Below are 9,943 nucleotides of genomic sequence, written 5' to 3' on the forward strand. Positions count from 1 at the left end.
CCTGGCGAGGTGGCTACCGTAGAAGAGGACCAGATGAGTTCAGGGCGCTGTGTGAGTCCAGCATACCGGCGGCGGCGAAATGTAGGCCGGACCGAGCTTGGCTAGGGATAGCAGGGAAGCCGACGACGCTGCGTAGGTCGAGCGTCATGGCGTAGCCTGTGCTGGGATAATGAGATTTTCCTTTTCTCCGTTGTAAGTACGGACACTTTAAAGTGATGAAGTTAATATGTTTGTTTCTGCTATTAGAAGCTAAAAGTCTAAATAAATAGAATTGCTAAAAAGTAGTTTTTAGAGAAATCAGAAATCTATATCTAAGAGTAGTTTTTTTAAAAAAGTGGTGTGCTAAGAAATTAAAAATTTATTGTAGAAGATAACAAATAAAATCTAATACATAACTTTTTAGAAAAAGTCAAAAATGCAATTTTTTAGAAAAACTAAAAACAGAAGCTTAAATAAACAGTCCTTACATTGGTAGAGTGACACACAGTAAAGCATATCAATGAATTGGATTTTGTAAGCTGGTATCTTCAGTTGGTCCGTTGTCACGTTGCCCTGAAGCTTTCATCCGATCTGTCGTGGAAACGCACGGAGCTTCAGATCTGGTACCTGCTCCCCTCCCCTCGGTCTGGTCCGCCCGTTGCCCATCCAACGGCTCCCCTGCCCGCTCCCCGCTCGCGACGCTGCTTGCGGGCCAGCTCAGGAAAAGCTCAGAAAAAAAATTAGAAAAAAACTCCTTTTCTTCTATTCCCCGCAACAAAGCAAATCTAATCTTCTCTCTCTCTCTCTCTCCACTTGTTTTGTTGATCTCCGCCACTTCGTCTCTCCCCGTCTCCCCCGCGTCTCTAGGGTTTGCACGCCGCCGGAATCGAACCCGCGCTCCCGAGCACGTCCGCCACCCTTCTCGCCTTTCCTTCCACCTATCTGCGCGGCCGCGCCGGCTGTTGCTGTTTCTGTGGTTGCTGCGTCTCGCCGGTGGTGGTGGTGGTGAGTTTCGAGGTCTCAGATTCGTAGGGTTTTAGGTGGGGGCAGCTGGGGTAGGTGGTGGAATTTGTGTCTCGTTCATCGGGAGTTGCGATTGGGGTTGCGGGGATGCTGAATTGCTGGGTTGCCAGTGATTTTAGGTTTTCGGTTGGGTTTGATTGGATTTTATGAGAGTCTTGTTGTGAACCGCAGTGTTTGGATCTGTAGCGTATTCTTGCTTGCAAAGATGTGCGGGCTGCAGGGTTTTTTGTGACTTGCAGTGTTGGAGCTCGTTGAAATTTTCTCTAGTTCTTCACTGTTTACTTTCTGGGGCTTCAACCCGATTTGATCCCTGCTTATAATTGGATTTTCGGAGAATTGTCAAGGCTTTCGTTGAAATCTGTTCCTGATTTGTGCTGTTCTGTGGCTTAGTCGGTTTTAAGCCTTGGCCTGTCAATGAATTTGGAAGCAGCACTGCTGTGCTGTTTTATAGACTAATTCTACTTTGTACTTATCGAATTTCTGCTGTTCGTTGTTGTGGTTCCTTTAGCTAATTTGCCTGGTGCTATGTTGCAGTGACCAGCGGCATATCTCCATCTAGTGACTCTGCTAATTATGCGATCTTCATGGGCTGACTCAGTTGCGAACGCCGAGGAATCGGCGCCCGCGACTGGTGGTGCTGCTAACGGATCGGTTGCTAATCACGGCAATTCGCGCCCCACGCGCAGCTCCTACGTGCCTCCTCACCTCCGTGGCTGTTCGGTTGGTGCTGGCGTTGAGGCCCAATCAGGCTCAGCAGTGCCAGCACAAAGTGGTCCTCTGCCCTCGGCTGCTACGAACCCTTCTGGTCAGGCTGCTGTTGTCAATGGCCCTCGCTGGGCTGGCATAGTGAATGGTGGTGGCAGCGGCAGTGTGGGTGGTCCTCGCCAGGGCTATGGCGGTGGTGGCCGTGGCGGTGGGGGTGGGGGTGGTGGCAATGCCTGGAACTCCCGCCCTGGGGGTTGGGACCGCAGAGACCGTGAGCCGGATCCTTTTGCCAAAAGCGAGGCTGAAGAAGTTAACTTTGAAGGCCTGGAGAACACAGGCATCAATTTTGATGCATATGACGATATCCCTGTTGAGACGAGTGGCCATGATGTACCCCCACCAGTCAACACATTTGCAGAGATTGATTTGGGTGATGCGCTGAATGAGAATATCCGAAGGTGCAAGTATGTGAAACCAACACCGGTGCAGCGTTATGCCATCCCAATCTCCATTGCAGGGCGGGATCTTATGGCTTGCGCACAGACAGGGTCTGGGAAGACTGCAGCCTTTTGTTTTCCAATCATCAGTGGCATCTTGAAGTCAAGGCCACCCCAGAGGTCACGGAGTTCAAGGACCGCATATCCTCTGGCTCTGATATTATCTCCTACTCGTGAGCTTTCAGTCCAAGTATGTCAAACTAATAATTATTTTGTGACTAGTAATATTCGTAGATAGCCTTTTTTATTGTGCTTGATTTTCTTGTGATATTTGATGCCTTAGATCCATGAAGAAGCAAAGAAATTTGCATATCAGACTGGTGTCAAAGTTGTGGTTGCATATGGAGGCGCACCAATAACTCAGCAGGTATCTGTTTGTTCATGATATGTTTGTATCGTGATCCCTAGTCTTTTAATTGCTGCATGTCTCTTACATACCGTGTTAGCTTGGTAGTGATTCCTTCCTTGCAGTTTACATTCTTAAAGCGTTTATGTTTTTTCAGTTTATAGTATTACCAATATTTGTTGCCATGAACTTTAGTGGTTAAGTTCTTGTTTAGCTATAAGCTGTGATGAAGGGGAATGTACATGGCCCTTAATGGAAAATATCGTAGTTGCATTGTATCGCAAGGGACAAACGTGATTTGATTCTCCATATTGTTGTTGGGGAGTCATCATGGTCGTGCAAGTGTAGCAAATATAGATATGAAGTTTTATGATTCTTCTGACCTGAGTTTGCTAGTACTCATGCCACATGGAGTATATAGGTCACTAGAAAGGTGAGCAAACATGTCGTTTACAAATTTAAGGCAATTGTATTTATGTAACGACCTACATAAATATATCTGTTCATCACAATAATACAAACGGAAGCATTTGTCAATTCAAATTTTGTGGGGGGTTTGACAGAAGGAGAAGTGTGGAGCGATTGTATAAGCTGATATTGAATAACTAGTTATGTCTTCGATTGCTTTTTTTATGTCTCTGATGTTTTGGTTATTGGTTATTTTTTTGGCATATAGCACTTCTTGCGATGTGAAAATCGTGTTTATTTATCATATTCATTTTTGTACTATTGTAGCTGAGGGAGTTAGAGAGAGGTGTTGAAATTCTCGTGGCAACTCCTGGACGCTTAATGGATCTGTTGGAGAGGGCCAGAGTCTCACTGCAAATGATAAATTATTTAGCTCTCGATGAAGCCGATCGAATGCTTGATATGGGTTTTGAGCCGCAGATACGTAAGATTGTTGAGCAGATGGACATGCCTCCACGTGGTGAGAGGCAGACAATGTTATTTAGTGCTACATTCCCGAAAGAGATACAGGTCTGTTTCTTTCCTGTTCTGTTTCCACCTTCAGGTATATTTAATGTGTTCTCTGCTGTTGTCTATTGTTATTCTGTTGGTTTCATACACCTGAAGTGACCAAGGGATTGATATGCAATGTCTACACTCTATGAGTGCGTGAGTAGCTGTTTAACACTTGTACAATAGTAATCATTGATATATCTTGCAGATGGTGGTGTACATCTATTCATGTTTATCCAACATAGATGGTTTTGGTGTTTATCTTCTTTTTTTTCCCTCCATCTCCATGATCACTGACTCGATATATAAGAAAATTATATTTATTATCATTTCTGAAGTGTTCCATTATTGCTTTCAACCATGATTCAGTTAGAAAATTGTGAATGTTTGGAAGACAGCCAGTTTTTTCCCCTATTCTGGCATAATGTGGTTTCTCAGCAAGGGTCAGACTAATTGTTTTAGAGTTATGATGGATATGTTTGCATTGCAAAACTACCGAGTTTCACAAATATGTAAGGATCTTTTTGGAACTTAGGAAGTTTGCAGGAAATATTTATGTGTATGTTCCTATTCATTTCCTATGGAAATCCTTCGTTATGAACAAGCTCTAAAGAATATAGCGACGGTACCATTATAGCCTTATTTGACTCTCCTATGTATTGTACTTCCAAAACTTCTTTAATACTACTACATGTGTAGTGTTACTGCTTTTCTCTTGGTACTGTTGTTACAGAGAATCAGAGATACATTCTTGAAGTTCAGTGTTAGGATAAACACTGTCGAGAGGATAGCCGGGCAGTGTCAGCTGCTAGGGAGGAATTAGACTATAGATTGGGGAGACTTAGAATACTGGGGAGACGTAGATTAATTCTTCTTTTGCTTGATTACAATGAATGTGCCTTTCTTTATATATGAGCTGGTCCTAACAATCTAAACTAACAAATATTATCTCCAAGACTAACTAATATATCTTATCTCTAACTAATCTAATCTGATATGATCCCTAACAACCAATCTAACTAACCTTATATCTAACCAATCTTATCTCGTGCTACAGTACCGCTGTTACTGTTCACTCACGCGCGTGAAATGCCCGTGTGGACCATAATTCCTGCCATAACATTCAGTATGAATTGATTTGTTTTCTTTCTGATATGGCAGGATAAAACTATCACTAGTGTACTGTAAAATATTTGTGCATATCTAATTCTTTCTGTGCTGAAGGTTTCATATATTTGTTATGCAGCGGATGGCTGCAGATTTCCTTGCTGATTATATATTTCTTGCTGTTGGGAGAGTTGGTTCAAGTACCGATTTGATTGTTCAGAGGGTGGAGTTTGTCCTTGATGCAGACAAACGAAGCTACCTCATGGACCTTATTCATGCACAAAAGGCTAATGGTACACATGGGAAGGTACTTTGCTTTAGGATTTATTGCTCTTTTGTTCTTAGATCAAACCTGATTTAAATTTTTAACATATGAAACTTAGTGTAAGTAATTATTATCTCTTGTTATTTTTGTATCTTATCATTTCCAAATTTGTTCACACAGTTTTCATATTGTCTCCTTGATTATCGCAGCAATCTCTTACTTTAGTTTTTGTGGAGACAAAGAGGGGGGCTGATGCTCTGGAGGACTGGCTCTATAGAAATGGCTTCCCTGCGACTAGCATTCATGGAGACAGGACACAACAGGTGAGGTGTTGCTTTGACTTGTGTGTCTGCTATATGAATAAAACTCTTAGGTCTTAACATATGCAATGGCTGGCTGATGCTATTAAGGTCTTGCAAGTATTTTTCCTGTTTTTTTTTGGGTACTTTTAAAGAGGTCATTGATCTGTACCTTTGAAATTTAAATTGAGTTTTTCATTGGAGTGTCATTAGAGGATGCTGATTACAAATGATCACATCTCCTGGTGTCGCTTCCATTTGCAAGAAATATCTCGCTGAAATTGGCAGTCCTGGATGAGTACAGGCCTCCAGTACAATTGATGAACATAAGATATTGAGTTGCATTCCGCATGGACTATAGAATTTTGATCACAAAAGTTTTTATTTTTCATTGTTTTCTTTATTTTAGCCATGCAACTGCTACAATGATGTGGCTATCAGTAAATCTATAATTCTAGAATCCTTGAAATCTGCTTGACCATTGTACTTTTTGTTCTTTGTGCAGGAAAGAGAGCATGCTCTAAGATCCTTCAAGAGTGGAGCTACTCCCATCCTTGTAGCGACTGATGTTGCTGCTCGTGGACTTGACATCCCACATGTTGCCCATGTGATCAATTTTGATCTCCCAAATGATATAGATGACTATGTCCATCGGATCGGAAGGACCGGACGTGCAGGCAAATCTGGTCTGGCGACTGCATTCTTCAACGAGAGCAACATTTCACTGGCAAGGCCGTTGAGTGAGCTCATGCAAGAGGCCAACCAGGAGGTTCCTCAGTGGCTTGAGAGGTACGCTGCGCGTTCAACCTACGGAGGTGGTGGCGGTAGAAACCGCAGATCTGGTGGTGGCGCTAGATTTGGTGGCCGTGACTTCAGGCGAGACAGGGGCAGCGGTGGTGGTTATGGTGGTGGAGGTGGAGCTTATGGAGGAGGCGGATATGGTGGGTCGTCAGGATATGGCGGTGGCTATGGTGGTGGTCAAAGTACGAGTGCTTGGGACTGATCTTCATCCAGGCTTGCCGTGAGAAGCGAAAAATCAATCGACCGTGATCAATTGGTTCCCTTGGTGAAACAAATACTTGGAATTTGAATTTGTCGCTTGATGACTAATGAGTACGGTGTTGGAAAACGTCCCCTTTCACCTTGGTTCTGGTTTTAATCTTTTGCTTCTGCCTCTAAACTACAAGGGATTGCCTGTTGTTTTTATCTGAATTGGTGGGCACACCGTAACCTCGTTCTGCTGCTGTATCGTTCATGCTGAATCGTTTGCTTTTAAATGAATTGGTGGTGGTCTCACTTAGCCTCGTCCTTCTGCTGTCTCTTTCACGTTGGTCTGTTTGCTTCTCAATGGTTTAAATATTTGATTTATTCTCTGAAGCGCTAGGTGACACATGACCTATTTTAGGGGGTCATGGCCCAGGTTGGCCCCAGCAATCCTCCGGCCATTGCCCACCATTGTTAATTGCTTGCTGCGAAACCTTACTCGATATGGCTAGACGTGCAAGCCGGCAACTAGCCGAAGAGTGTTTTTCAAGCAAGTCTCAGGCTTCGCGTCCGTACTCAGTGTTCACCAACTTTGGTTACGCAGGAGATAGATTTTTAGAATGTAGAGGACAAAAGAAATGACGAGGAGCAATGATACTTCTAGACCGCATGTCGTCTAGCGTATCCTGAAATACTTGTTTAGATAGAACACCATGTGATCGAACGATTGAAGCCTGATTAAAGTATGGACATTCTCGGATCACGTTTTATATTATTTTACGTCGTAAATCTAAAATGATCTTCGGATGGCTACAATAAAATGTGTGAATATAGTGTGATGCCATAAGGGCATCTTCAACTATTTTTCTTTTATTTTAGTCCCTTTTTTATTCTTCTCTTTATTGTTATTCTCTTTATTTTTTTTATCTTTAACAACTTTTCTTCGAAAGGATTCGCGAATGTAAAGAAAAGAGAATTTAAGAGTGAAGAGAACAACATTGAAAACCCCTTTGTAAAGAAAACTATGAAAAAAAATCATTGGAACGCTAAAATGAACGACAATTCTTTAACAAAAGGAATATGACTCGCAAAAAGAATCTATAGAAAATGATCTAAAGCCGTTTCATTCCCATCTATCCAAGAACCAGCCATGGTAGAAACCAACCAAGAATCTTCTCTCCTCGTCGTGGTCTTCTCATGGCTGGCGTTCGGTCACATGATCCCTTCCTCAAGCTCTCCAAGCCGCTTTGACCCCGTCGGGTTCTCGAGGAAGGCCGACTGGATCATACTCGACTTCGCGCAGAACGGGTTCTGGCCGATCGATCGCCCAGAAGCACAATGTAATTAAAACGTTAATTATAGACATGCTAGTTAAAAAGTTTCTTGTTTGGTTAATTTCCTTCTCTGCTGCAAAATCGCACGGAGAGATACTCTAACGTAATTGTACGGATGATATCACCACATGTAGCTGTCTTGGCCTTCATCGGCTCGAAGCACGAGAAGGACTACATGGTCCCGCACGAGAAGGGCCCGAAGCACACATGCCTATCCACAGTCTGATGGGAGGGATGTGGCTTCTGAGGTTATCTTAAAAGTCTATCCTCTATAATACTATTACAGTATCTTCTATAACTATTACAGTATCATCTGTTTTTTCATCTCCAGCAGCTACTTTATTTTCTACCTTCAACTACTTTCCCTCTCGCTTCGGGCTCATAGTCAATCTCTGGATCAGTGATAGAGGTGGGAGAGAGAATCAGCAAATATACAGCCACCGCTTCCCTGTAGCAGGGCTGTCGCTTCCCTGTAGCGCTGGAAAAGGATGCTACTGGAGCGGTTTGTAGGGCAGGCTGATCGACAAATCTGGCGGCACAGGGATGTGGCTTCTTTTTGTGGTCTCTACTGGAGTCGCCTTAATGATAGCATCCACTCCTTAGTCTAATCTGCTCCCAATTGAAATCCGTCGTCTCTACACTGTCCTGTTTCCTCTCACCAGCACTCATCTTGTGCCACCCGACAGTCGCCTACCCCTCTGCTCCAGTGCCCTCCATGGTAGAACACGCCTCCAGCGCCCAAGCGTCCCTCTCCTCTACTGCCAAGCAACCGGATCTCAGCACCTCCATGGTCTTCTCTACCCTGATGTCGTCTTGTTCCACGGTCGTGTAGTCGGGAGCTCGACGCTGCACCGACGCAATTACTCCCATAGGGAACTCAGTGCCAACCTGATGCACTTTGTTCCCCCATCCTCCTACATCCTCGAGCACCTACACCAGGATGTCTTCAATGTCCGGGTGTCGTGGGGCTTCTCAGGATCACACGCTCCTCCGCCATGTTGACCTGTCCCCACAGTAGCTGCTCACATAGACCTTCCTCGTGCTCCCCACACTTGTGCTCCACACCGAGGATAGTGTTGACGGGTTCTTTTCGCATGGATGCTGCACATGCCTGGAGTGAGTACGTGTGAGTTCTTCCTACCGAGTAGAATAGGGGTGACTAAATAGCTTCATCGATGTTCCCCACTAAATAAAAAGTCTCCATAGAAACTGTCTATCTGAGACCGTCTCTTAGCCCATAGAGACTGTTATAGATGCCATAACAAAACTTAGTAAAAAGATATCGCGAGAAATAGTTGCTCGTACTATGTAACAACTTACTTTTCTAAATTGCATAGATTTGCTTGCGAACAGGTAACAAATTCCTCCCCAATTTTTTGACAACTTTTTTTTTCTCTGATTGCATGATTTTTGTTACACACAAATTGCTCAGATTTACTTATATTTTTTTAATTCATATTTATTTGCACACATTTTTGGATCAAATTATTTTTATATACTGGTTGAACATGGGATAAACAAGCGGATTTCACACCCGCACAGGTGCGCCTGCTCCGTCCTCTATCACCTGCACAGCTTTACTCCTCCCAACTCTCCTTCCAATGCATGCCAAATGACCACAAACGGAATTAGAAGATGGCCGTGCAAACCTTTTTTTTTTTTGCCAAAAATAGATGTGCATGCTATATGACTAGAATATGCACGCGTTAGCACAATCCTTAAAGAGCATTGGAAGTTCTAAAAACACATGAATATTTCTTACCTTGTATACCCATCAACTCAAAGCACAAATTTGATGCATCAAAAATCAGGAGAGGAAGGAGGAATAAACCCTCAAGTGAGATATAACAGTTGCATTCTTAAAATTGTCTAGTTATCTGTTAACATATTTTATAGAACAAAATCTGTCAGATTTTTCACCCTTGGATGAGAATCCAACGATCCATATCCCTCTCACCTCTTTAACTCCTCCTCTCGAGCGCCTAACTCCCCGACCTCATCCACTTTGCCTCGCCGTCACTTCTGCCGCTCCGCCCCTGCCCCACGCGCCGCCACCTTGCGGCCTCGCCTCCATCGCCATTCCATCCAGCTCTGGCGGCACCACTGCCACCAAAGTCGCCGCTCACGACCGCTGCCCATCTCTAACCCGTTCAATCCCGATGCCCCTGACACCACCACAGACCAATCAATCATCCCCCACCACCGCGACAAGATGCGCCTCCACCGTCCCGCCCACCGCCGACAGGGCAGCCTCCCCAGCCTCAAAGCCAGTAGCCCTCAAAATCCTGAAAATCCGAACCCGAACCCGAATCTTAACCTTAATCCTAGATCTCACCGGAGAAGACTTGAGCTCGCCGGAGATATCACCGGGGAAGAAGGCCATGTGAATTTTGGCGCATATCCTACTGTAAGAAATTCAATAGATTTCTCTCCTTCTGTTGACA

At 44.0% G+C, this 9,943-nt stretch overlaps 1 protein-coding gene across 2 annotated transcripts; it reads left to right on the plus strand.

The window, feature by feature from the left end:
• Nucleotides 1-761: 761 nt before the first annotated feature.
• On the plus strand, nt 762-6,481 carry LOC133892753 (DEAD-box ATP-dependent RNA helicase 52B). 2 transcript variants are annotated; one of them, XM_062333699.1, is made up of 7 exons: nt 762-996; nt 1,537-2,394; nt 2,488-2,571; nt 3,286-3,528; nt 4,757-4,924; nt 5,092-5,205; nt 5,687-6,481. In XM_062333699.1, exons 2-7 carry the CDS (start codon nt 1,576-1,578, stop codon nt 6,182-6,184), a joined length of 1,926 nt encoding a protein of 641 aa, XP_062189683.1. In that variant the 5' UTR covers nt 762-996; nt 1,537-1,575; the 3' UTR covers nt 6,185-6,481. The 2 variants fall into 2 exon arrangements, with proteins under 2 accessions (XP_062189683.1, XP_062189682.1); XM_062333698.1 differs by having other exon boundaries at nt 762-984.
• Nucleotides 6,482-9,943: the final 3,462 nt, after the last annotated feature.

This window comes from Phragmites australis, chromosome 15, assembly GCF_958298935.1.
Source record: "Phragmites australis chromosome 15, lpPhrAust1.1, whole genome shotgun sequence".
Lineage (NCBI taxonomy): Eukaryota > Viridiplantae > Streptophyta > Magnoliopsida > Poales > Poaceae > Phragmites > Phragmites australis.

Bases quoted from the DNA above. Each gene is read 5' to 3' on its own strand.
- LOC133892753 (XM_062333699.1), top strand. From the start codon at position 1,576: ATGCGATCTTCATGGGCTGACTCAGTTGCGAACGCCGAGGAATCGGCG. The intron at 2,572-3,285 runs GTATCTGTTTGT...GTACTATTGTAG, and splicing joins GCGCACCAATAACTCAGCAG to CTGAGGGAGTTAGAGAGAGG. The intron at 3,529-4,756 runs GTCTGTTTCTTT...TTTGTTATGCAG, and splicing joins CATTCCCGAAAGAGATACAG to CGGATGGCTGCAGATTTCCT.